Source organism: Phyllostomus discolor, chromosome 8, assembly GCF_004126475.2.
Source record: "Phyllostomus discolor isolate MPI-MPIP mPhyDis1 chromosome 8, mPhyDis1.pri.v3, whole genome shotgun sequence".
In the NCBI taxonomy this organism is placed as follows: domain Eukaryota; kingdom Metazoa; phylum Chordata; class Mammalia; order Chiroptera; family Phyllostomidae; genus Phyllostomus; species Phyllostomus discolor.
In genome coordinates this window covers 61706481-61731287 of record NC_040910.2, presented here as the reverse complement: position 1 = coordinate 61731287, position 24807 = coordinate 61706481, and the positions used below count along the sequence as shown (strand labels likewise).

The following is a 24807-nucleotide window of genomic DNA, read 5'->3' as shown; positions in this document are numbered from 1 at the left end:
TACCCACTGATAAAATAGGAAAGCACGATATAACCATATTGACATAAATGAAGGAGGAAAAACTTTTTTACTGGAAAAATTAATCTTGCTTCACACCGATCCGCCTAATTCCCACCGAACACTGCAGGGCTCCCCATTGTCCCCTCTTAGGCGGAGTCTCCTTTCTTCCCCAGAGAAAACAGTGCCTGCCCCACATTCATCGCTTCCCCCAGCACTCACACAACAGTTCAGCACAGCCATGCAGACGCACAGTTTGTAACAAACCCCAGAGCAAAGGTCCAGGTTCACCTGCAGGTCTTTCTGACCTTGGCTGTCTGTTGCTGGGAAGGAGGAGCTGGGGTTCTGAGCTGGGCTTTGATAGATGGGTGGGGGTCTCACGGAGGGAGAGAGAGGGAGAAGCCCCAGATGGACCGACCTGCAAGTGCAAAGCCCGGGGAGCGATGTGAAAGTGTGGTGTGTGCCCCTGCAAGGCTGAGCCCAGGCTTGCTTGGAGGGAAGGTGAGTGACAACATGTGGCCCCAGCTGCCACCCTGCGTCCCCCCATGTGCACGCTTATTCTCGGCTGGTCTGCCCAAGACCCTCTGAGCACCAAGCTGGGCTCCTCAGTCCCCACGCATCCACGTTCCCTCCCCAACAAGATGGAAGGAAGTATCCTGAGCCGGGAGAAACGCACCCGACTGCGGGCACACGGGCACATTGGTGGGAAAGGAACTGCTTGTAGAAAGAAGAAAGGGGTTCACAGAACAGCTTCAGCAGGTGATAAAAATCTTCAGTTGTCCTTACAGAAGCGAGGGGTGAGCAATATCTCTGGTATTGAAGAGGTAAATATGTTCACAAATGAAGGAACGGTGATTGACCTCAACAGCCCTAAAGGTCACGCACCTCCGGCAGTGAACACTGGCTGCCTCACGGTGCACACAGCCCGCCCGCTGGAGGAGACCAGCCGAGCTCTGCCCCAGCAGCCTATGGATGGAAAAGCACCATTTGCGACAGGAGAGGAGGAGGATGAAGTTCCTGCTCTTCTGGAGAGTTTTGAGGAGGTTTCCAAGAATGAAGCAAACTTGAATAGAGTTAACTTCTGAAGAGGATAAACTTGAAAAAGTTACTGAGACCTGCTATTTTATATTATTTATATTCAAATTCCGTTCATGGATCTGACAAACTCTATCTCTCTCATATTTTTAAGCCCTACTCCCTTGCCTACTGTAGCTCTTTTCAGGGTTTGCTTATACACAAGCCATCCTTTTCAGCTAATTAAGCTGAAGAAGCCTGGGAATAAAGTTTGAAACAAAGGTTAATAAAGTTCTTCGCCTAGTACAGTTTTTTTAAATTTCATTGACATTGATTTGTACACAGAAAGCAAAGCTGTTTGTAGGAAGCGAATCATGGCATGAATGTGACAGATAATCTTTAATGGGGTTTTATTATTAAAAATTTAACATGATAGTACAATGTAAAAAAAAGGAAAGAAATAAATATAAGTCTGGACAGGTGTGTGGGGTAGTGGCTTGGCAGGGCCTTGAATGCCAGGAAACGAGTTCGGGGTTGAGGTAGTAAGCATTGGGAAGTCACGGAGGCACCAGAGCTTAGCAAAGGTGGCAGACAGAGTGGCGAAGGGTGGGGGTGGCTGGGACCACAAGGCCCAATGCCTGAGCGCCAGGATGGCCTTGCAGCATGCTCCTCAGGAGACCTCAGTTTCACTGTCTACAATATGGGTACAAGGAGAGAGACTCACTCTCAGGGCTGCTGGAGACTCCCCAGGAGCCACACCTGCCTCAGAGTCTAAGTTAAGGGTGGGCCACCTCTCCCCCATACCTCCCAGCCCAGTCACCCGGCTCCGTGACATATCTGTGCTTCCTGTTTCTCCCCTGTCAGGGGCAGTTTCAGTCTCAGCTTCAAAAGAACAAACACATTCTCAAAACAAAGGAAGACAGCCCCGACTGCAGAGGAAGCAGGAAGCTGCCAGCCCTGCTCTGAACTGGGCTGCTGGGCGCCCAGGCAGCAGAATGGAGTCGGTGGCCCTGTACAGCTTCCAGGCCACAGAGAGCGACGAACTGGCCTTCAACAAGGGGGACACACTTAAGGTAGGACGGCCAGAGTGGGCTGAATGGGACCCACAAGGGATGGTTAAGAACCAGGGGCCCAGGACAGCTCCCCAAAAAGAGTCCCGTGTGTGGAGGAAAACGGGTAGCTTCTCCAGGCATTAGCTGTGTGACTCAGGACAAGCCACCTCTTCCCTCCAAGCCTCAGTTCCCCCTCCAGGAAATGGAGAGGTCTTTAATGGTCCCTCCTTTGAGGGCCAGTGTGAGGATTTGAGGAGACATGAGTACAGCACCTAGCGGGAGTTGGTTCAATGCCCAGTATTCCGGGGAAGAATTTAAGAAGATAGTTGTTGAAATGAGAGAGAGAGAGAGAGAGAGAGAGAGAGAGAGAGAGGTTGGGGGAGGGAAAGAAGGAGGAAAGAGGAAGTTCTTCGGAAAGTAAAAAGTACACACATTAACTTATTGGGGTAAAAATAGCTGTGATTTATGTGTCAGGAATGAGCTTCCCAGCAGAATGGAGAAAAGGGAAAAGAGTCAGTCCTACCATCACTTCTTTCTGTTTGTTCAGGCTTTTGAAATGAGCATTGCAGCCTTCCAAGGGTGGTCCAGGCAGAAGGGTTTGTGGGGGGTCTCTCTCCTCGGAAAGGTCTTTGCTTATAAATTTGCTAAGGAGCTGGATTCAGGAGTGGCCATGCCAAGACTCGGGCACTGGAGCTGCCCCAAGCTGAGAAAGGCACCCCTGCCCCAGGGTCTGAGTCTGCACAGCAGCAGTGAGCCTTTGACGGGATGTGCCCCCGTTACTGCAAAGGGGACTGGCCCGGAGCGGGGCTGCAGTGTGTGGACTCTTGACTTCCTACAGGAAAGATTTCACAACGTGAGTCCAAGTGACTATGGGGGCACATTTATTAAAGCTGGGGACAGTGAAACATGGAAGAGCCTTACACAGAAGAAGCAACAGGAGAGCCCAGGCTGAGCTGCCTGAGCTCCCTGGGAAGCCAGAGAAAAGGGAGCCTTGGGGACAGGTTTAGGGGGTTAGCCTAGGGTGAGCTGCCAGCTGCCCATTGCCTTAGAGTTTAGGAGAATTTTAAGATTTTAATTTTAGTTTTAGAGAGAGGGGGAGGGAGGGAAAAAGAGAGAGAGCGAAATATCAGTGCCTGTCATATGCATCCCACCAGGGACCAAACCTGCAACCCAGGCATGTGCCCAACCGGGAATCGAATGCACAATTGTTCACTTTGCAGGATGACACCCAACCATCTGAGCCACATGTTGGGGCTTATCTCTTTCTTGCAGGCAGAACCTTAGGGGAGGTCTCAGGGGAGGGTCTCAGCAGAATATGCATCAGTTCTCCAGGTGTGCCCTTTCAGGGTTCCGGTCTCCACTGATGGGTCAGTGGCCAGGAAGGGAGTCATTAGTCATTGCAGCTGATTAGAGAGAGTGTGAGGGGAGGGAGACATGGATTTGTTGTTCCACTTATTGATGTGTTCATTGGTTGCTTCTTGTATGTGCCCTGACCGGGGATTGAACCCTCAACCTTGGTATATTGGGACAATGCTCCAACCAACTGAGCTACCCGGCCAGGGGATCATGCTGGAGCCTCAGGACTTAAAACAGTGCCAGCACATAGTAGGCTTTCAATACGATAAGGGAAATGTGAAGGAAAGGGAGGGAGGGCTAAAGTGTTAGCAGAGTTGAGGGTGGGGGCTGGGGCTGGGGGGTGGAGGGGCCACCCTCCCAGTGGGACTTGTACCTCATGTGGAGGGAGAACGAGGAGGGGACTTTTCAAGCTCAAAAAAAACGACAGAGGAATGCAGGCAGTGGGAGGGGCTGCCTTTTCCCTCATTTTCTCTCAAACATTTGTGGGGCTATTTTTCGCAGTTTTACTGAGATGACACCAACACATGAGATCGAGTGTGTTTAAGGTGTATATATACCTGGTGATTTGACACAAGTCTGTGAAACCGTCATCACAGTTCGTTTAGGCAGCAGCCGTCACCTTACATGGTTACACTTTTTCTCTTGGTGGCAACTTTTGAGATCTACTCTCAGCAACTTTCAGACAACACAGAGGGACTAACTGTGGTCACCGTGCTGCACATGATGTCCCCAGAACTTAGTGTCCTTATAACTGGGATTTGTACCTTTGGCCACCTTCACCCGCTCCCCAGCCCTTGCCTCTGGTAGCCAGCCACCAATCTGTTCCCTGTTGAGTACTGAGCACCTGCTGTTTACCAGGCACTGTTCTGAGTGCTGAGGACACAGCAACAAACAAGGCAAAGCCCTTGCCCTCCTGGACCTGACACTCTAGAAGGTGAGCGGCATCACGAGGTGCTGGGTAGACTGAAGAAACAACACAGGGAAATGGGACGCTCAGTGACCAGTGGGTCATCAGGGCAGCCTCTCAAAAGAGGCGATCCCTGAGGGATGTGCAGGGTGGCAGAGCAAACAGCCCAGAGCTCTGGGCTGGGAAATAGCCAGTGCAAAGGCCCAGACGCAGGACCTGCTCACAGGTGCGAGAAATTGAGAGGAAGGCCTGTGGCTGAAGAGCGGGCAGAGGGGGACGAGGTGAGGGTGGGGTTGGGGCGGCAGCAGGGTCTCGAAAGCCTGGTGCCACCGCGAGTGGGAAGTGCAGCAGCCCACGGGAGGGCTTCGCCGGGGGTGTCTCAGGGCTACCAAGGAGAGGTGGGGGAGAGGCTGTGGCAGTCTCCAGGATAAGAAGTAAAAGAGGCTTAAACTAAGAAAAAATGCCTGACAAAAAATGTCAATGTATTAATGGTTTTGATATGGAAAGAGTTCTTGTAAGTCAACAGAAAAATCACAAACGGCAGAATAGAAACATGGGCGAAGGAAAACTGCCAAAGAAGCGATGCGAGCATGCCGCCGATGTCACCGCAACAAAAGACACCAGATAAGCAAAATCCCATTTTTAAAACAATCTCCAAGGTTGTCGATGTTGTGGGAAAATGTGCACCTTTACATGTGATGGTGGGCAGGTAAAGTGACACAATCATTTTGAAGGGCATTTGGGAAAATTAAAAAGCCTTAAAAATCTCCACGCCCTCTGACCCAGAACCGTGTGTCTAGGAAACTGAGACAAGCCGAGATGTGCGTGCGCCCTCCGCCGCAGGACTCACGGGTGCACGGTGGTCCCGGTCTCGGTCTCGGAGACGCAGTGGGGAGAAAACACAGAGTCACTGGGGCCACAGGCCAGATAAACCAGTAAACGGAGAGCTCATCAGCTGGAAGCAAGACGCAGAGAAGAATGGCTCGAGCGAGGAAGGGGAATGTTGGTGACGGTTTGTCGCATGGAACCAAGCTGGACAACCTGATCATCAATGGCAAAAAATATGACATAGCCCTAAAAATGTGATTTGGGGAGCATGTTTAATGATATAAATATGCTCATGGCACAATGTTAAGTGGCATCAAGCAGAATGTAAATGTATGTACATCAACAGAGTCAACTCTAGACAGATAACCAACAGACATTGCTTTCGCGGAGGGAAAGCTGACCTTCGCGCACGGGGTTGTGCCTGGAAGACTGGAAAGCAAGTCCCGACAACCGAAGAGCTGTCTGTCAGTCGCTGTCGGCGGCCGGGCTGGGCGTGGGCCGCTGCCCTCCCACTCTCAGGGCAGGGCAGGTGCGAGGCCAGGTACTGCCTTTACTTCAGATCTTGGGCAGATCTTCTTTGCATTCATTTTTAAATAGATTTACTTTTTAGAACAGTTTTAGATTTACAGAAAAATCAAGAAGATAGTGCAGAGGGACACCTGTCTGCCTGCACTCAGCTCCCCTGGTTGGGAGCATCTTGTGCGGGTACATTTGTTACACTAAGTGTCCATGTTGAGAAATTATAAACTAATGACCATATTCAGAGTTTGAGTATTAATTTTTATTTTTAACATATTGTCTTGATCCCTGATCTTGATCTTGAGATGATCTTGAAATATGATCTTGATCCCTGAGTTTTTTGGAGCTCCCTTAAGTTTTGCTCCCGAGGCACCTTGCCCACCCACACTAGTCTGGGGCTTGCTTTCTGGTAACTATAAAAACGTGACTGTGGCCCCTTCCTCTCCTGGGCCAGGGCCCCGCACACAGGTCTGAGGGCCAGCCCTTTCCAGGCGGTGCTGGGGTGCAGCCTGACTGCACAACGTATCCCTTCCCTGAGTGCTTGCTGCCCGTGGGCCAGGCCCGGTCACAGAGGTGCCCACTAGGCGCCCCAGCCCCCAGGAGCCTTGGCGAACAACTCACAGCCCTGGTCCTAGAGGGAACTTGGTGGCACCTCCATCCGTACTGGAAAAATGGCCCCAGACATCACTTCCCTGAAACAAAGCCCCATTCCCTGACAGGCTGGGCATCTCGAGGTGCACAGCACCTTGTTGCTTCTAGATGGAGGAGGGATGTGGGTGGTGGCTTCACCCCATCTCTCCATGGATAACCTGGCACCTGGGACCCAGACTCAGGGAGCCCATAGCTGCCTTGGCATCTCCATAGGGAAGGCTAACAGCATCTCAGACCCTGTACAAGCCACCCTGAGCTTGGCCTCCCTGCAGCCCCGTACACGGCTGCCACAGCCTGCCAGCCTTGGCCTGGCCCCTCAGAGTTGTCTCAGCCACTCCTTGTTTGTCTCGCATGCACCCTCTTGTTAAGTCCTATCAGGGACTCTGCCAACATCTACACCTAATCCTGTGCTTCTCAGTACCCCTCTACCATGGCCCCCAGGCCTCCACCCTCAACTCCTGGGCTATAGAGAAGCTTCTTTCTGTCCCCCTCCCCTAGCCCAGTCTTCACACAGCAGCCATAACTCAGAGTCTGGCTGTCCCCTGATGGTACCCAGAGGCTCTTAAAACAAAACCTGAACTGCTTCCCCTGGACTGCAAGACCTACATGCTCCCACCCTGCCTGTCCTGCCAGCCTCGCCCCACTCATCTGCTCTCACTGCCCCTCCTGCCTCAACTGCAGATGCACTTGCCTCCTTCCTGCTCCAGGGACAGGGCTTGCTCCCACTGCAGGACCTTTGCACTGGCTGGCTGTTCCCTCTGCCTTGTACACTACCCCCACATCTTCTCTTGTCTGTGCCTGTGACTCAGGTCTCCTCCTCAGAGAGGCGTTTCTTGACTCCTGTTGCAAACCTCCCTGCCCCCAACCACACATCCTCCATCTGTGCTATCCTGTTATGGAGTTTTCAGACCACCTACTGCTACATTCTTACCTTGCGAACTTGTTTTCTTCCTTTTGTACTGTTACCTGTGTTCAGGAGGGTGGAAGCCCCTTGTTTCCTGCTGTATTGCTAGAGCCTAGCATGGCGCCTGGCATGCCATAAGTGTGCAGTAAGCAGCAGACGAGCACTTGCATTGCCCAGGGCCCAGGGCAGGAGCACCGCATCCTGGGCAGAGGGTGCCGTGGGGCAGAGGCCAGGGTTTCCCCAGGGAGGTGTGGCTCTCCCCTGCTTTGTGGAGTGCCCGTGTCTCAGAGGGCCCAGGGCTTTTGAACCACATTGACAATGAGAATTCAGCTAACATAAACAATGAGAACATTTCTGGGTCCTTGGAGTAAGGATAATAGGAAATCAGAACGACATACAACAAAACAGGGCCTCGATCAGGTATATGGTTACTCCGACACATCCACACAGGACTTCGTAGTTCACAAGACACTGCCCCATGCAGCGCAGGCCCCAGATGTGCCCATTCCTCAGTGGATGGAACAGGCCAAAGCTCCAGAGGGAGCCAGGGGCAGCCAGAGCAGTCTGGAGCCCCAGGCTCCAGGGCTCCTCCGTTGAATCTGTGGCTTTGGAAGGAGGCCCACAGGCTTCAATTTTCTAATAAATTGAAAGATTTGTTTTGTTTTGAGAAAAAGTTTTCCTGAGTCAGCCACCTGCTTCCGTCTGTCCCCAGGGCTGCTGACCCTGCTCTAGCTGCAAAGGCAGGAAGGAAGGGACCCAGCAGGGCCTGAGGACAGATGGGAGGCAGGGAGGGGTGCCTGCCTGCACGGCTCGGGGCTTGGCTTGGGCCCAAGGAAGTCCATCCCAGTTCCTCTTGGCAAAAACAAGTTGTCTGAGCAGTCGCCTTTGTGCCAGCACCCCCTGCCTTGACTCTTGCCAGCACCCCCTGCCTTGACTCTCGTGGTGCACTCTCCTTGGGATGCTGTCCTACCTCCAGCATTTTCTGTCAGCAAGTGTCCCCACTAGGACGGAGCTGGGACCTGCTGCGAGACTCACAGGAGAGATGCCCCTGCTTCCAGGCTTGGGTCCAGAGACAAAGTGGGAGGTGCAGTGAGAGTCTGAGACCCCAGGCCACAGGGTTCAGGCTCGTGCTGGCCTGGCTCACTCCCAACCCCCGGGTCTGCTTCTTCACCTGAGCAACAGCCTTTGGTGATCATGACCTCAGAGGCTCATGGAGGAGCCAGGGCCATGCATGGGCAGCTCGCCCAGGGAAGGGAGGAGGGAGTCCGGAGCTACACACTGTGCCCACGCTGCAGGCCTGCCTGCTTCTCCCACAGCCAATCAGTCGCTCACTACAGCGGCTGCCACCCCCACTCTAGCTGTTTCAGTTCCTCTGGGCCCAACTGTGGGGCCGCAGGGGTTTGACACCCTGGACAAGGGCCCTTGTGACCTGAGCAGGCCAGGCCTCAGCCTCAGCCCAGCCCAAGGTCTCCCTCATCTGCTCCTCATGCTCCCCAGTGCCTGAAAGCCACCACCTCCTGCTGCATTGTCACCCCTGAATTAAGACTAGAAGTGCTGTTTAAATGCAAGTGACTCAAGGTGACTACCACAGGGCACTGAGCTCAGGCTGAGGCTGTCTGAGCTCCCTGGGGACTCTGGCCCATGCCAATAGCTTAGTGCCTGATGTGCAAATACTGTGGAGCCCCATGCTCAGGGGTACAGCTGAAGAACAAAAGCACCCCAGCTTTGCCCCCTGTGACCCCACAGTCTGCAAGGTATCCTAGGACTCCAGCTCCAGCCCCGCTGGGGCAGCTGTGACTCCTGGGTGCAGGCTATCTGGGACTATGGCCCTTGTGACCTTGGCCAGGTCCCCACCCCCTGTTCTGTGAAACAGGCCCCAGGCCTAGCTTGGTGAAGCCCGGGGCACTTGAGCAATGAACCCACAGCAGGTAACAGCTGCCTCTCCTGGGAGACTGAGTGTCAGTGTCTCTCCTGCCTGCAGATCCTGAACATGGAGGATGACCAGAACTGGTACAAGGCTGAGCTCCGGGGCGCCGAGGGGTTTATTCCCAAGAACTACATCCGAATCAAGCCACACCCGTAAGTGGCCATCATCCCAGCCCTGCAACCTCAGGCTACCACCCACCCCCACTACCACCATCAAATGTCCCCACCTGGCCTGGATGCTGCCTGGTCTACCCCTTAGGCATAAAACCTCCCCATTCCCAGCCCCTATCCATCTCTCTGGAGCCCTGGGCTCTACTCCAAGCTGGGGACAGAGGATGCAGATTCAAGGGTTTGTCTAAAATGGTGGCGGGGTCAAGGCCAGGCAGGCCACGAGACTGCGGACTGAATGCCAGAGAATGCCCAGGAGAGCACTGGACAGGACGGCCCCAGCTCTCAGCCATCTGGGCTGCTGCCTGTGGGGTGGCCCTGGGCAGGTCCCACTGCCCCTGTTCCTCAGGGCCCCTTTTGAAGCACAAGAAGGGCTGAGGGCCCCACCTCTGGGGGGTCTGGAGATCTCTCTAAGAGGCCAGCTCAGCCCTGCGTTGAGGGTAGGAGGTCCGCTGGCAGTGGAGCGGTGGAGGGCGAGCAGGAAGCAGACTCAGTGGGCCCTGCCTTTGGGGCACAGGGGAGAGCTGGACATTGGTCAGGCAGGGTCTGGGGTCAGGGCACCCATGGCTGGGGACCTGCTGACCCAGGGAAGCCCCCAGTCAGGCTTTCCATAGGCAGCATCCAACGCCACTGCCCTGAGAATGGGAGGTCTAAGGGGCCAAGAATCTATGGAAAACACACCACATATGCTTGAAATGATAGCTGAGGGAGCCTCAAAATATAGCTGCTCCCAGCCACTCACCACAAGCTAGCCGTGGTCCAGCTGGGGACATGTGTGAGAGGCTGGGGTCGGAGCACCCCTGTCCTGTGGGAGACATAGGTCATAAAGAGCACAGCCCTGGAGTGCAGACAGCATGGAGGCACCTAACCGAGGAAGGCTTTTCAGAGGAGGTGGCAATGAGTGAGGCTTTGAAGGATGTGTTGGAGTTAGCTAAGGAGAAAAGGAAAAAGACAATGAGGGACAGGGGAAGTAGTGAGGGAGAGCCCATGGCAGTGGGACTGGAGGGAGGGCCTCAAATACCAGGCCCGGGGTGGTGGGGCACCAGGGAGCCCTGTGAGTTGGGGAGGGAGTTAGTCAGATATGGAGGCAAGTGACCAGGCCAGGCAGGCCGGGTGGGCCACCTGGGAGCCACGCACATGTGTGAGTGTGGGGGAGAGGGGAGGGGAGTGCAGGGCCAGGGTGGGGCCTGAGGGTATTTCCTCTGTCTCTGTCTTTGAGTTACTTGCAAAGCTGCCATACCTCCTGCTCCATGTACTGGGCAAGGCCCCATCCCACCCAGGGTCCCACCTGCTCTGCCTAGGCTCAGGGCACCCAAGCCTCCCCCACGGAGGCTGCGGCCTCTGGCTGACACCCTGGGCTGCAGCCCTTGGCTCCAGGCCCTGCAGGGTCCTTATGGGCTATGTGACGTCGGGAAGGGGCCCGGCTCCCTGGAATCCACAGGTAGGTGGGGACAGGCAGGGCCATCCTGGGGGCTGGCCAGTTGGTGGGTGCCTCCCGAGGAAGCAGCAACCTAGCCGAGACCGGAAGCCTGGAAGGCGAGTAGCTGCTGAGAAGCCCTGAGCAGATGGGGAGAAGAGCTGAGGAGAGTGTGTGGTACTGGGCTGGGCCCATCGGGTGATGGGGTAGCTGAGGCAAGAGAATGCTGGGACTGCTGGGGGCTGGGGTGGGGTCCAGCTGCAGTGCCCTGGGGCCCCTGAGGCCAGCTCTGGCCACTCCCATCTCAGACAGAGTGGGAACTGGGGTCAGGGTCTCCACCAACCTACCGAAGGCCATGCTCAGTTTTGTCCTTGGCTAACCTCAGTACTTGCCCTGGCCCCAAAATAGCAGTGGGGAAATCCCAGCTCAGTGCCTGACTCCACCCGTCAGGCCCCAGGGTGTGAGGAGGGTGTGGGGGATATGAGCGTGGGGGATGGGAAGATAAAAAAGACTGGGTTTTCAAAATCCCTGTCCCCATACCAGGCCCACCCTTTCCCTGAGCACCCACTGCCGCTACTGCCTGCCCAGGGAGCCCCTGGGGGGCAGGGTGTGAAGGCACTTGCCCCAGCTGCGTGGCCAGTGAGGATCAAGGAGGACCACCCAGAGGGAGGGCACGCTCTGCTGGGCATGCAAGTCAGAGCAGAAGTATGCCTAGGAGGGCAGCAGGCAGGCCCAGCCAGAGGTGAGGGGGGCTGGGAACCCCCTCAGGTTGGCAGCAGTGGAAACACTGCATGCAACAGTGCCCTCGTCTTCCTGAGGGCCACAAAGGGTTGGGGAGATGGGGGGGGGGGGGCGGGGGCGGGTTGGCGCATGTAGCCTGTCCAGGGCCCCATGGCCGGCAAGAGGGGGAAGGGGATTTGCAGCCAGTGCTGTGGGCCCCTGGCGGTGCTCACCAGGGAGGTTGGTGGATCCCTGAAGAGCAGCTGGGACTGGGGTAGAGTCCAAGGTCAGGGACTTGCTGTACAACCTTTCAGGGGATCCCTGATCGACTCTGAGTCTCAGTTTCCACATCAGTAAAAGGGAGGACAAGGCTAGCTGGCCTCCAGTGGAGTGGCTCCGGCGGTAGAGAGCTGGGCTGGAGGGTAGCGGGAAGTGCCGGCACCACCAGGGAGGAGCCCTGGGGGACCAGCCCTGTCTCCCTCTGGTGGGGGCAGGGCGGCTTCCTTGGAGGGTGCGGTTGCAGAACCCTTTGAGGGTGACAGCCACCCACATGCTGACGCCTCCTGTGGGGTTCTGTGGGTTCTTTGGAGACATGCAGGTCCTCAGGAACCGCCCATGTGGAGATCCTGTTGGGCCCCTGCTCCTGCAGCAGGCCCTGCGCTCTGTGCTACTGGGGCTCTGGGCACGTGCGCCGCCTCCCAGGCCCCCATGAGCCCGGGAGCTCCGAGCACAGCTCAACCTCCCACTGACCAGGAGCCTGTGCCTGGGACTCCTGAACTCCAGAGCCCCAGGCTGAGCTCTCTAGGAGGTTGCCTTGGTTCCCCAAACTCAGCAACAGCAACCCCCCTGGCCTCTGCTCCTCCTAGGGACACCCATTGTGAGATGGCCCAGGGTCCCCACCCATTTGGGGACAGCATTTGGTTAGGACTTCACTTCTGAGGGTGTGGGCTCCTGCAGAAGCAGCACCTGAGACCTGATTTGAGGACAGGGACTTTACCTGGGAGACAGAAGTGGGCAGGGAAGGAGCTGACAGGGAGTGTTAGTGACCAGACTGCTGGGAGACAGCAGCGGCACCCAGAGTATTGTGGGGGGATGCTGGCTATTTATCCACCTGCTCCCTCAGTCATCACTTGAGAATGTGCCAGGGGCTTGGCACACAGGCCAAGCACATTAGTCACCAGAAACAAACAGCCCTTGGACAGGGTCCCCAGGATTTTCATCAACAGGGGGCACGTGGGGCATGAGTTGGGAGTGGTGGGGACAGGACCCCACTGGCCACTGCACCTGATATGGTGTCCTCTGCTCTCAGCTCGAGGGCATGTCCATATCCTGAGATGACAGAAAACCTGCCACCTCGCACCTGTCCCCGGGGGAAAGCTCAGGTTCATTAAACGTTTGCTGAAAGAATTGGGGAAACGTGGAAAGGAAACATGAAAGGGAATGGAGGATCCAGGCCTGCCTTTTGTGGGCCCTGGTCTCGCCGTGGGCCTTAGTTCCCCCCACGTGTCTCAGGTAGAAACCCTGGGGCTGAGAAGCCAGTCAGAGACCACCTGGATCCTTGGAGGGTGGGTGAGGCCCAAGTCAGCAGGGGCTGGGGTAGGGGTGAGGAGGTGCTTGGAGCCGTACCACCAGGGCCGCAGGGCTGCAGGAGAAGCGGGGTCCCAGACGCTCACTCCCAGATCCTGGGGTGGGGGGTGTTCTTGCAAGACTCCAAGCATTTATCAGTTACTTTCTGTATACCCAGTTCTGTCCAGTCAGCAGGAAAAGAAACTTGTACCTGAGAGAAAAAGTCCAGGTGGCCTCAGTCTGTGCATCTGTGAAATGGGTATAGGGTGAGATCCTTCATCACCAGATCAAAGCTGCTATTGTTTTTGTCATTGTTTTTTTTTTTCCTGTTTTCCACTTTTAAGTCTCTATCATCTAAAATGGAAAAGCTCAGCTGGGGTTGTCTGGGGGGAGGTTTACCGTGGCTTGTTCACTATTTCTGTTTTCTTAATGGTACGTTTGCCTAGCCTGGTGGGAAAGGATTGGACTCTGGAGCTGAAATGCTGGGGTTGGGTCCTAGCTTCTGCCTGCCGCAGCACGCGACCTTGGGCTCATTGCTTCACATCTCTGTGCTTCAGGTCCCTCACCTGTGAAATGGGGGCAATCTCCAGTGTCTCGGGACAATCATGAGGGTCAGCCATGTTGAAAACCTGGGCACAGAGAAGGCAGCCCTGCCTCCCCACAGCCTTCACCTGTCCCCCTCTCTGCAGGTGGTACTCGGGTAGGATTTCCCGGCAGCTGGCCGAAGAGATTCTGATGAAGCGAAACTTCCTGGGAGCCTTTCTCATCCGGGAGAGTGAGAGCTCCCCAGGGGAGTTCTCCATCTCTGTGAAGTGAGTGGTGACTGCGGCAGGGGATGGGACAGGGAGGCCAGACAGCAACATCTGAGCTGAGTCTCCAAACAAGCAACAGGCTCACAGGTTGGGGTGGCAGGAACAGCATCCCTAGAGAGGTGCACCCTGCAAATGCCTGGAAGCAGGTGGCCGTTGGGGGTTGGGGGCGGACACACACCCCAGGTTGCAGCCCAGAGCAGTAAGGGTGTGTTTGGAAGCAAGCTTGGGCTGCATGCCAGGCCTCAGGTAGCAGGCTGGGGGGTGGGGGTGGGGGGTCTAGACGTTATTCTAGGATCAGTAGGAAGCCATCAAAGATTCATCGTTAAAAAAGAAAAGAAAAAAGACTAAGAGAGAGAAAGAAAAGATTAGTCACCAGGGAGGAAGGAGGATGCCGGCGGTTTTCCTGTCCCCAGTCCCAGGGCAGGAGACACAAAGGCAGTAGGGCAGGTTTTCAGGATGTACCTGTTATAGGGTCCCACTCTACAGGGACACAGGTGAGAGGATGGATCCTGGGGCCAGGCGACTTGGACTCAGATTCTGACTCTGCCACTTCCTGGCTGTGTAACATTGGACAAGTCACCTGACCTCTCTGTGCCTGCCTCTGTGCAGGTGGCAACCCAAACATTTGGGAAACAGATGATTAGTGGGGTCTTTAACAAGGGGGCCTGGAGAGGGCCTGGTCAAAGGGCTGAGCTAGGCTCCTCTGCCACATCTGTTTGTGCGAAGCCGTACTTATCTGTGGTGGCTGCCCACTTCCCAGGCAGGTCCTCTGTCTAAGTTCTTTTAAGCAGTTTGAGGGAATGTCAAAGGCTCTTCCTCAGTCTTTTGTTTCTTAAAAATAACCAGCTTAAAACAATTGCTCTCCCAAGGAGGCATGCTTGGTGGTGATGGTGTCTGCTCCCTTTCGCCAGACCAGCAGGGTGAGACGCCTAAATCTGAGGGATACCCATGCAGCGGTGTGCCCTGTGCCACGCTACCTAGGGGCTGGGGAAATGACAATGGGAAAACCAGAATTGCTGCCCTTGTGGGTGTATGTCGTAGTTGGGGAAACTGTGGACAGAAAACACATGAATTCAGGGACAGCCCGTCTGAGGAGGTGGCATCTATGGAACCAAAGGGGGAAGCTGCCCAGGTCCCCAGGAAGGAGGACCTGGGAGGAGGGCCTTCCAGACAGGGAACAGCAGGTGCAGAGGCCCTGAGGCAGGAAGGTGCTCAGGATGCGTTGGAACCCACATGAGGGGGCACGACTAGAGCAGAGGGGTCAAGGGGACAGGGCAAGAGGCTACAGTCAAAGACGCAGGCCTGTCAGACCCTGACACGGAGATCCGGTTTGTCTCAGCCAATAGGGAGCCACGGGAAGGTTTTGGGCAGCAGGTGTGATCAGCTTCCCTTTTTCAGACAATGCCCCTGGCTGCTGTGAGGAGCAGCAGGAGTGCTGGGAGGCCGGCAAGGACCCCAGGGGAGACCCTGACACTGGGGACCACAGTGGGGGCTGGGGGAGGAAAAGTGGCTGGGCTGGGGAGGTGGCATACGTCTGTGAAGTGGGAACCACCAGCAATAGCAACTGTCAGGACTGCTGAGGCCTGGGCACCAAGGCTGCATGGAGGAGGCACTGCTGTGCCAGCCTTGACAGTGCCAAGTGCAGTGCTGGGGTGGCCAGGCTGCCACTGGGAGGAAGGACAAGTGGCGCATCTGGGAGCTCAGCAGTGTGGCTTCTGGCAGCGGTGGCTGCCAGTGACTGTGTGGCTCATGCCAATGGCTCGAGGATTTTCCAAAGGCCAAAAAAACAGAGGGCTCCTCTGGGGCTTGGGGGAGGGTTGTGGGGTCATGGGGGTCCCAGTGAAGCAGAGAAAGACAGACTTGGCTGGGGAGCATCCATGGTGTCCTTGGCAACTCCAAAGAAACTGGGCTGCGACGGCCCACATGAGGCTCCTTTCTGCAGAGATGTAGCCCAGGCTGACACCTCCCGGCTCCCGCAGGCCCCGCTGTGAGCTCTGTGACTTTTACTATGCTTGCTGCCCCTGCCTGTAATGAACTCATGGTGGGGTGTGACCAGCACCCTGGAACCCCAGGAGGTAGCCATCTCCCTGTCTGGGCTGGCAGGCACCCAAGTGGGGGACCACTATGCTCAGCTTGATCCCCTCCACACTGTGTAAACCAGCTGTCAGCTTTCTTCACTTCCCTTTCCCGCCTTGGAAACAGGCTGCTTATCCAGGCTCTGACCCCCTTTGAGCCTCTGCTTCCCAATTAAAAAATGAGAGCACTGTAGTTGGGAGGTGGGGATCACTGTGAGTTCTTGGCCCTGACTCCCTTTCAGGGGGATGGTGGGGTTCTTGAGAGCCCCTGTCACCTCCCCACTGCCCAAGCCCAACCCCCACTTCCCACCCTGTTCCCTGCAAAAGCAGGAAACAGTCATTTTCCTCATGCTGGCTGCCCAGGTCCTCTCTTGCGAATGGCACCCACCAGCTGGGCTGGGCTGGCTGTGCATGGCTCCTGGAATCAGCTGCAAAGCCCAAGGCTTTCCAGCAAAGCATGGGCTCAGGGGCATCACTGGACTGGCTTCTGGAGCCTGAGCTGAGGGGCGGTGGTGGCCACCAACCCACCACCAACTCTCCCGCCTCTGCTAGCAAACCCACGTGCCTGAACTTCTCCATTAGTGCCTCCTGCACTGCCACCTCCTGGCATCTCTCTGTAAATGCAGCTGAGCCTGCCCACGTGTACAGGTTCAGACCCAAACCTTTCCACCCACTTACTGTGTGTCAAGCAAGGAGGGGCAGCACAGGGAGCGGAGTGGCCCAAGGAGTGTGGTGGGGACACAGCCTGGCCCAGACAGTTTGCGATGAGTGATTGAATAAGGAACTTTCAGTGACAGCAGTTGCCTTCCACACAGTGAAGGGGGTGATGTCAGGACTGGACCGTGAAGCCTCAGTAGGAGTTTGGAGCACAAAGCAGGAGAGGCTGTGCCAGGTGAAGGAAGAGCCTGTGCAAAGGCCCGGAGGTGGGCCAGTGAGGGGCAGGCTTGACCAGAGGGAGATGGGCCATACTAGGGAGCCATTTTCCAGTGGGGAGCCAGCACCAGCATTGTCCTGGACAGGGTCCAGGAGTGTCCTTCAGAGACACCCTTGCACATGCCCCTCGGCACCTCCCCCAAGGCTTCCTGGTGGACATCCCTGAGGTCAGAACCAGCAGGAGCTTCCTGGGCCCTGGGCCGGTTCACGCACAGCCCCTCCGGGTGGCTCCCTCCGCCCGTTTGGTCCCATCTGGGCCAGGGCTCTACCACCTCATTCCTGGGGGCCTCCCACTGGTCCTTGGAGGACAGCTGGGCAGCGACTGCAGTAGGAAGCTGACACTCAGAGGACCTAAGTAGCTAGGAGTATGGGCTTCTGAGCAAGAACCTCAGCTCTGACACCTATTGGCCATGTAACCCTGGGCAAGTCACCTCTGAACCTCATTTCCTCGCCTGTGAAATGGACGGCTATGGAACACACGATGCCTGGCCCAGAGCAAGTGCCAGTTACAGCAGTTGTTGGTCCAGTGACCCTCCAAGGGCCACAGTGCCCCCTGGCCTTGGGCTGCGGCTTGAGGCAGAGGGAGCCCGGTGCTTGCCCTGGCTTTGCTCAGACCTGCTGTGGAGCTGCTGGCAGATCCCCCTCACTCCCTCTTGACACTAATGTACCTTCTACACTATGGAGACGGGGATCTGAGGGCCATCCAGAAAGGCGATGGCCGTGCAGGCCATGCAGTTCCACCTCCACCGGTGTGCCCCTGGGGTCTCCCCACGCCATGCCTAGCCTCTCCTGTAAGCTCATGCCAAGCCCATAAAGCTGTTGAAGTGGAGCTTACAATCCTTGTGGGGCAACAATGGCCACAGCTGGTGGACTCTTACACATTTACAGAGGGCTGTCCCCTCTGCCTCCAGGAGCACACACTGTGTGGCCGGGCATCATGCCTGCAGTGTGTGCCTTTTGCCCCTCGCTGCAATCCAAGCTGCTGTGGCAGCCCTCTGCTATAAATGGCAGTTTTGTTCCCAAGTGAGCTGTTTTGCCTCCTGCCAGGCTGGAGGTTACCTGGAGTCAGTGCATATGCTGGTTCTCCCCCTCTGCTCACTGAGCACTTACTATGTGCCAGGCCCTGTTCTTGGTGCTTGGGATTCAGCCCCAAACAAAATAGGATAAAGCTCCCTGTTCTTTAGGCTCTCATGTTCTCCTGGGGCGACAGACAATGAACAGCTAGTGAATTATACAAAATCTTGGAAGATGATAAAGGCTCTTGGGAAAATGAAGCAAGAAAGAAGTGGGGGACACAACTTATGCATGCAAAGACAGGGAGGAAATAATCCCAGAAACACAGTTCACAGGGAAACAAAAATAAAACAAACTGAAGCTCAGAAAGGTGCAGTAATTTGTCTATGATCCCACAGCAAGGAATAGCAGGGCTGGTGCCCACTGACCCTCTGTGCCCCAATAGGCTTGGTCTACCCTTCCTGCCACCTCCCCTGAGCCCCAGAGACCCAGGAGGAGTCCCTCTGCCCAGCCCCTCCCAAGGTCCGTTTGCTTCTGTTTCATAGCTGCTGCGGTACAGGCGCCACCCCTTCCCTTTGCACAGATAAGAAAACTGAGGCTAGAGAAGGGCCCTGCCTAATGCAGTGGGCAGTTGGCACCCGGGCCTCTTGCCCAGGGCTGTCCTGGGCTCCTGACCTTACCCTAGCCTCGTCTGATCCGCTCTGGGCTGCCATTGCCACCTTTGCTGCTGCCACCACCAAGCAGAAAAACCTGCTGGGCAGGACCAGCATCAGGCCTGACTTGATCCTTCGGGCTTTCTCCACAGCCCAGGAGCCAAGCCCAGCCCCCTTCCTGCTGTAGGCGGGTTGAGGATCACACACAGAGATAGACTCAGCCCTAGCTGCTCAGAGAAGGAACACAGACAATCCCAGCAGCGCAGGGAGAGAGGCACATGCGCACATCGGTCACACGGTACACATGGGCCAGGCCACACGCACACATGCCCTGGGCACTGTCCACTGTCCTGGGCCCCCTCCTCACACCCGCTCTGGGCTGCACTTCCCTGCTGCAGCTCAGGAGGGCTCACCCAGCAGGGCTGTCTGCTTTCAAGCCATTCCTCCCAGTTCAGGGGTCACCTGTGCTCAGGCTCAGTTCACCTACTCCCCTGCTCCTCCCCTGGGCCAAGGGTAGGGAGGTCTGGAGTCCACAGAGGACACTCCTGGTTAAAGTGTTCTCAGCTGTCTCGAAGCATGGCCGAGACCCAGCCCAAGCAGAACGAAAGGAAAAAGGTTCCTGGTGAGAGTCACCGTTGAGGCCTGGGGCGTCTGGGAGACAGTCTGGCTGGGCGACAGACTGCTGGAGAGAGGGGTAGGCGCAGCATCAGGGGCCGCGGGGCAGCAGTGTCTCCAGCACAGCCGCCTGGGGCCGTGGGCAGAGCTCGCTGTAGAACAGGAGGTTTGGACCAGGTAGGAGAGGACACAGGCCCTGCCTTCTACTGAGTACCATCCATAGACTCGTGGCCAGAACCGGCAAGCTGCCCAGTTTGAGAATTCTTGAATTCTCAGGTCCAGGTGTCTGGTGTGCGGGCCATTGTGAGCGGCTGGTCGTGAGAAGGCTGCACAAGGCCTGAGGAGCCCACAGAGCCCCCGACTCTGGCAGAGGTGGCTCTCAGAGGCCAGGCCACTTCCCCTGGGCCTTGAAGTGTGAGTACAAGTGTGACCCCAGGAGAATTTAGAGGAAGTGGTATATGCAAAGCCTGGAGGTGTGTTTAAAGGTGGAGAGAGATTCTGTGTGGTTTGGGCCCCTTGACTTGGGCTAGGCGGGGGATCCCACTTTGCTCTCTGCCCCCCAAACCAGGGGGTGTTTCCCTTAAACAACTCTTCATCTTAAATCTTTAAACTTTAAACAAAGCAGCACAGGAGCAGGAGCATAGGCAGAAGAAGTGGGTAGCAGGCAGGGGCAGGTTGGCCCCCGACACTGCACTCCTTCGGGCCGGAGAAGCGCGGGCTGTGGTCCCGCCCAGAACTCAGGCTGCCAGCTGACCCTGGCTTGTGAACGCGCTGTGTCCAAAATTGCTTAACGGAATTTAAATTTAGAACCCCAGACGTGTTTTTTTTTTTACTGTCAAGTTTCCAGACTGGTGTTGAGTTCTCATTTAGCCCCAAATAAAACGAACACAGCTTATGGCCCAGGAAGCCAAGGGGCCACTTCCTTCTGAGGAGCCCTCGCTTGTCCCCAGTGCACACACCTGACTGTACCCTTTCCCCACTGTCAGCCCCACCGGCCGACTGGTCAGGACATCCTCCCGTGGGCAGGTCCGTTAACTGGCTTCTTCCAGAGGGGACTAGGACTGTTCTGTGTTCCCCTGTGGCCACCAGCCTGGCCAGGGGGTCTCCTGGCCCCAGGCCTTCCTCACCTCTCTGCGGGGCACATCAGTGCCCGCCCCCATTGAGCAGGTGCGGACCCTGGCCTGGCTGGCTGCAGCGCTGGGAAGGGTGCCTCCACTGTGGCCAGGCAGAGCGGACAAGAAGGAATGTTCCCTTGGGAATCCCAGCCCAGGGAACAACATGGAGGAGTGGAAGTGGACTGGGGACGCCAAGATCTGGGACACGATAGGTATCCCAACTGGTATCAGTGTTGACGGCTATTCTTATACAGTGACCACCAGTCGGGGAGCGCTTGAGAGTGACACTCGACATGTAGGAGCTCAGAGGTGGCCTTTGCTGCTGTGTGGCTCTGGGCAGGGTCTGGCTGCGCTCAGGGCCTCAGTTTCCCCACTGTGAAAGGGGCCTGATATGCTCATGTCTGCTCCACCCCACCCGGAGCAGTGGGCCTGGCCACCCCTGTGGCAGGGAGGGGCCTCTGTGGCTGTGTGACCCATGGTCAGGACACATACCAGTACCGCCTCCGGCCTCTGGCTGCAGGGCCTGCCCTGGCGTGGGACCTGCCTCGTGTGGGAAAGCACCGGGCAGGTCCTTCTGCCCAGGCCAAGCCAGAGCAGGTCCCACCCCTCTGGCCAGTTTGGGAGAGGCAGGCTGTCCCTTCAGCTGAGCTAGAAGGTGCTCGCCAGGATTTGATAGTGGCTCAGAAGGCCAGGCAGAGGCTGGGGGATGAGAAAGGGACTTGTGGGTTACATCAGAGCATGCATTAAAGCAATGAGGCTGGAGGTGTAATCAGAGCCAGATCTTGAGTCTGAGGTGTTAAGATTTTATTATGCCAAGGGTAATGGGGAGCCATAGAAGGTTCTTGAGGTGGTTGTGGGTAGGAAGGACATGAGGCCTCCGACATGCCTAAGCTCCTCTCACACCGAGTCAGGTGGTCTTGGGATTCACTCCTCAAGGGACTTCAAGGGCTGGGCAGGGAGAGGAAAGGAAGAGTGTGCAGGCTGAGAGGGAAGCTGGGGATGCTGTCTGGTCACCTCTCTCAGAGAAACCCACTTAATGCTGCTGATAAACAATACTCAGCACCTTCCGAACACTTTCCCAGAGAGGGGTATTATTATGAGGAAACTGAGGTTCAGAGAAATCGAGTGATTTGCCTGAAGTCACACAGCAAGAAAGAAGCCTGGTCCAGGGTTCACCCTGAACCCTTAACTCTGTATGCACAGCCAGGGGGTGCTCACCAGGTCTCACCCCAAGCCAGGTCGGGGGCCTGGGACTGTCCCCACTCCTGGCACCTCCTCCTCACTCACCAGGTCTCACCAGGAAAGAGAAAGGCCTGGCTCCAGACACTGGTTAGCAGGGAAGGCCCAGGGCCAGACTGGGCAGGGAGTGGTCCCTGGCTGCTGGGGGCCATCTGAGGTAACTGTGGGTCCTTTCCCCCAGCTACGGGGACCAGGTCCAGCACTTCAAGGTGCTGCGAGAGGCCTCTGGGAAATACTTCCTGTGGGAAGAGAAGTTCAACTCCCTCAACGAGCTAGTCGACTTCTACCACACCACCACCATCGCCAAGAAGCGGCAGGTCTTCCTGCGAGATGAAGAGCCCCCGCTCAAGGTAGGCGGGCAGGGACAGGGCGGTGGGTGCCTCCGTCACCGCCATTGGGCCATCCCAGGGCGAGGATGCCTGGTGGGGCTGACACAGGCCGGCCTCCCTTCCCCCAGCAGCCCAGGTCGTGGGAGGAGGGTCCGGCCCGGGCTGTACAATTCTGTTCTGGTGGCACAGCTGTGAAGCAAGGGTGGGGAGAAGAGGGGAAGAAGAGGAAGGAACAGGATGAAAATCCCATGGGACAAACTGTGGCTGGGTAGTGCACGGCACACAGTAGGTGCTCGGTAAATGTTGAAGGAAGGTACTGCCCAGTACCCACTGAGCCTGCTGAGGGACATGTGCTGAACTGTGTGCACGGGGAGCCTTACTGTCCCCATGGTACAGGTGAGGAAACCGAGGCTTGGATGCGATGTGACCCACCTAAGACTGCCAACCGGGCAGGCCCAGTCCTGCTGTCTGCTCCCAGGGTGCCAGCCGTGGGTGGGGCGTGGGGCGGTAAGGGTGAGGCCCTGGCCAGACACAGGGTGTGTGTGTGTGTGTGCGCGCGTGTGTGAGGAGCGGCCACCCTTGTCCTCACAGCAGCAGCAATTTGCCAGCCAGCTCTTTCATCAGGGCCCTGGACCAGCTCTCATTAGGGTGACGACAGCAGCTAATGGGGTTATTAGCCCCAGTGTGCTATTTTCCTTTGGAGGGGGTGTTGGCCAGGCCTGGGGCTGGAGGTCAGCGCCAACTGGCCCTTGGCTGTGCAGAGGGTATGAGGACCACGGCCATGGCCCGAGGAGCTGCTGACGGACGGCTGCAGAGCCTCCCGTACTACCCTGCTGCTAGACCCCAGCCACCTCCCCACATGTGACCTTGAGCCAGTTCATCCGTCAATGGGACCTCAGTTTCTTCTCTGTCTGATAGGATGAGCTCTGGGGTCCAATATTCCAGGAAGTCACACAGTGCTTTGGGAGACCCCCACTGGTGCACTCGCTGGCCCAGCAGGGGGCTCAGCCCCCTGGGCTGGACCCTGGGGGCCAGGCCTGCTGTGAGCTCTCCTCTGGGCCTCTGTATCCCAGACCTCCCTCCCCTCCCCCTCGCTGCCTGCCTAAGCTCTGACCCTGAAGAGTGTGAAGGAGCCAGGATGGAACTGGGGGCCGCCTGAGGGCTCCCCCACACCTGCCACCTCACTCTGGCCCAGCCTGAGATCACCCACCCTCTGGGGAGACTCCAGAGCTGGCTCAGTATCTTGGGGCCCATACCGCCTCCTCCTTCCTGGGCAGAGAACCGGTAATTACAGCCTTCCCACTGATCCTATCAGCTGTCCTGGTAAGATTCTGAAGGCTCAAAGCAGAGATCCTGATGGGGAAGGCAGCTCCTGGGTGCTGGGCACAATTGCCACGGCGTCAGGCTGGCGTGCCCACAGAGAGCTCTTGTCCCAGTGCCCTTCGAAGGTGGGGAAACTGAGGGACGTGATCACAGCCCCTCACTGAAGCTCAGGACTCAGGGCCCAGCCAAGCCACCAGGACAGTTGTATCGTTCCCTGTAGACCTCGGGTGGCAGCAGGAGGCCCACAGGTGGTGGCCATTCCCTGGCCTTGGAAGCAAAAGCACGTTCAATCTCAGTTCTGCTCTGAACACCCTGCCCTTTCCAAGATGAGACAAACCTCTGTCAGGGCCTCCTGGGGGGCCCCACTGATGATTCCCTCCCTCCGCAGTCAGCCCGGGCCCGCTTTGCCCAGGCGCAGTTCGACTTCTCGGCGCAGGACTCCTCACAGCTCAGCTTCCGCCGCGGTGACATCATCGAGGTCCTGGAGCACCTGGACCCCCACTGGTGGCGAGGCCGGTTCTGCGGGCACACAGGCTTCTTCCCACGGAGCTACGTCCAGCCTGTGCACCTCTGACCAGAGTGGGACCCAGGGGGCAGAGTGGGCAGACCGTCTTTCCACAGGACACTGAAGTCCAACAGAGACCATGGACACCCCTACCAGGTCCTATGGGGCTCAGCCAAGGGCCTTGGACAGGAACCTGCGCCTCTAAGCGCCCAGCCCAGCCCCCACTGCTCCACATGAACTAGGCTGCCCCCAGCTGCCCACCACCCGCATGGCGTTCAGTGCCCACCAGGCTGGGGGAGCTCCCAGAGTTTCCACTGGTCACCAGCTTCGTGACATAATAGGGTGGCCTGGCCGAGGCCCTGCCCACTCCAACCTTCAATGGCCCCATCCTCAGAGACGGTTGAGGGCTCCCAGGTTCCTCACATTAGGGGTTCGACCCAAGGCTTGGGTGTGTTCACCTTGGACCGACCAGTCACTGGGCCTGCCTGCCCCTCCCTCAAAAGGACCCTTGAAGTGCTGCTACTAGGGGACACTTGGGGACATCCAAGTGCTGCTTGGATGTAAGAGACAGGAGAGGGTGCTGAGTACTTGTTGGCCTGGACTCAGTGGACAGGCTCCAGGTGGACTCTGACTTTTCCGCAGCCCCATGACAACTCTAGGTTGCACCGGGGCATCCGAGGCCCCACCCACTGCAGACACTTTGGGGAGGGCTGGAGGCCCTGAGGAAGAGGCCGCAGTGGATAGAGAAATGGAGGCAGCTGCTCCTCTCAGAATGGACAAGCGCTGAGGGCAAGCCCTGGACGCAGCTGCCTGAGGGGCTCGGTTCAGGCCCAGGTTGTACCCAGACTCCGGGCAGTTTGGGGACTGCAGACCGGGTGGGAAGTAGGGGCTGAGCTGGAGTCTGAAGTCCAGCAGCCCCTAGAATAGGGTGGGCAGTCTGGGTGAGTCCCCAGCTTGAGAAAAGACAGGGTGTCTACATCCACTATGCTCCCAGCAGGGAGGGGGTTACTAAGCAACGCCTGCCCAGAGCCGGGCACCTCTGGGAGCAGGCAGAGTGAGGGGAGCCTGGAAACTGCCTTGAATGCCGGGCTGGGACGCAGGGGTAGTGAGCAGGGGAAGGAGAGGAGGCTCCTGTGGCAGCCGGGAGCAGATTGGGTAGGAGGTCCAGG

The 24807-nt window shown here is 57.0% G+C and overlaps 2 protein-coding genes across 2 annotated transcripts; both read left to right on the top strand.

The window, feature by feature from the left end:
- The first annotated feature begins 627 nt into the window (after window positions 1-627).
- On the top strand, window positions 628-1343 carry LOC114515372 (transcription factor BTF3-like). Its single transcript, XM_036034443.1, has one exon. It carries the CDS (start codon window positions 639-641, stop codon window positions 1080-1082), a length of 444 nt encoding a protein of 147 aa, XP_035890336.1. The 5' UTR covers window positions 628-638; the 3' UTR covers window positions 1083-1343.
- A 546-nt stretch (window positions 1344-1889) lies between these two features.
- LOC114515138 (GRB2 related adaptor protein) lies at window positions 1890-23867 on the top strand. Its single transcript, XM_028534458.2, has 5 exons — window positions 1890-2084; window positions 9210-9307; window positions 13715-13837; window positions 21663-21831; window positions 23522-23867. Exons 1-5 carry the CDS (start codon window positions 2007-2009, stop codon window positions 23705-23707), a joined length of 654 nt encoding a protein of 217 aa, XP_028390259.1. The 5' UTR covers window positions 1890-2006; the 3' UTR covers window positions 23708-23867.
- The last annotated feature ends 940 nt before the right edge of the window (window positions 23868-24807 follow it).

Excerpts from the sequence above, each read along its gene's own strand:
- LOC114515372 (XM_036034443.1), top strand. The coding sequence starts at position 639 with ATGGAAGGAAGTATCCTGAGCCGGGAGAAACGCACCCGACTGCGGGCA.
- LOC114515138 (XM_028534458.2), top strand. The coding sequence starts at position 2,007 with ATGGAGTCGGTGGCCCTGTACAGCTTCCAGGCCACAGAGAGCGACGAA. Across the intron at positions 2,085-9,209 it reads ACAAGGGGGACACACTTAAG|ATCCTGAACATGGAGGATGA; the intron begins GTAGGACGGCCA and ends TCCTGCCTGCAG. Across the intron at positions 13,838-21,662 it reads GAGTTCTCCATCTCTGTGAA|CTACGGGGACCAGGTCCAGC; the intron begins GTGAGTGGTGAC and ends CCTTTCCCCCAG.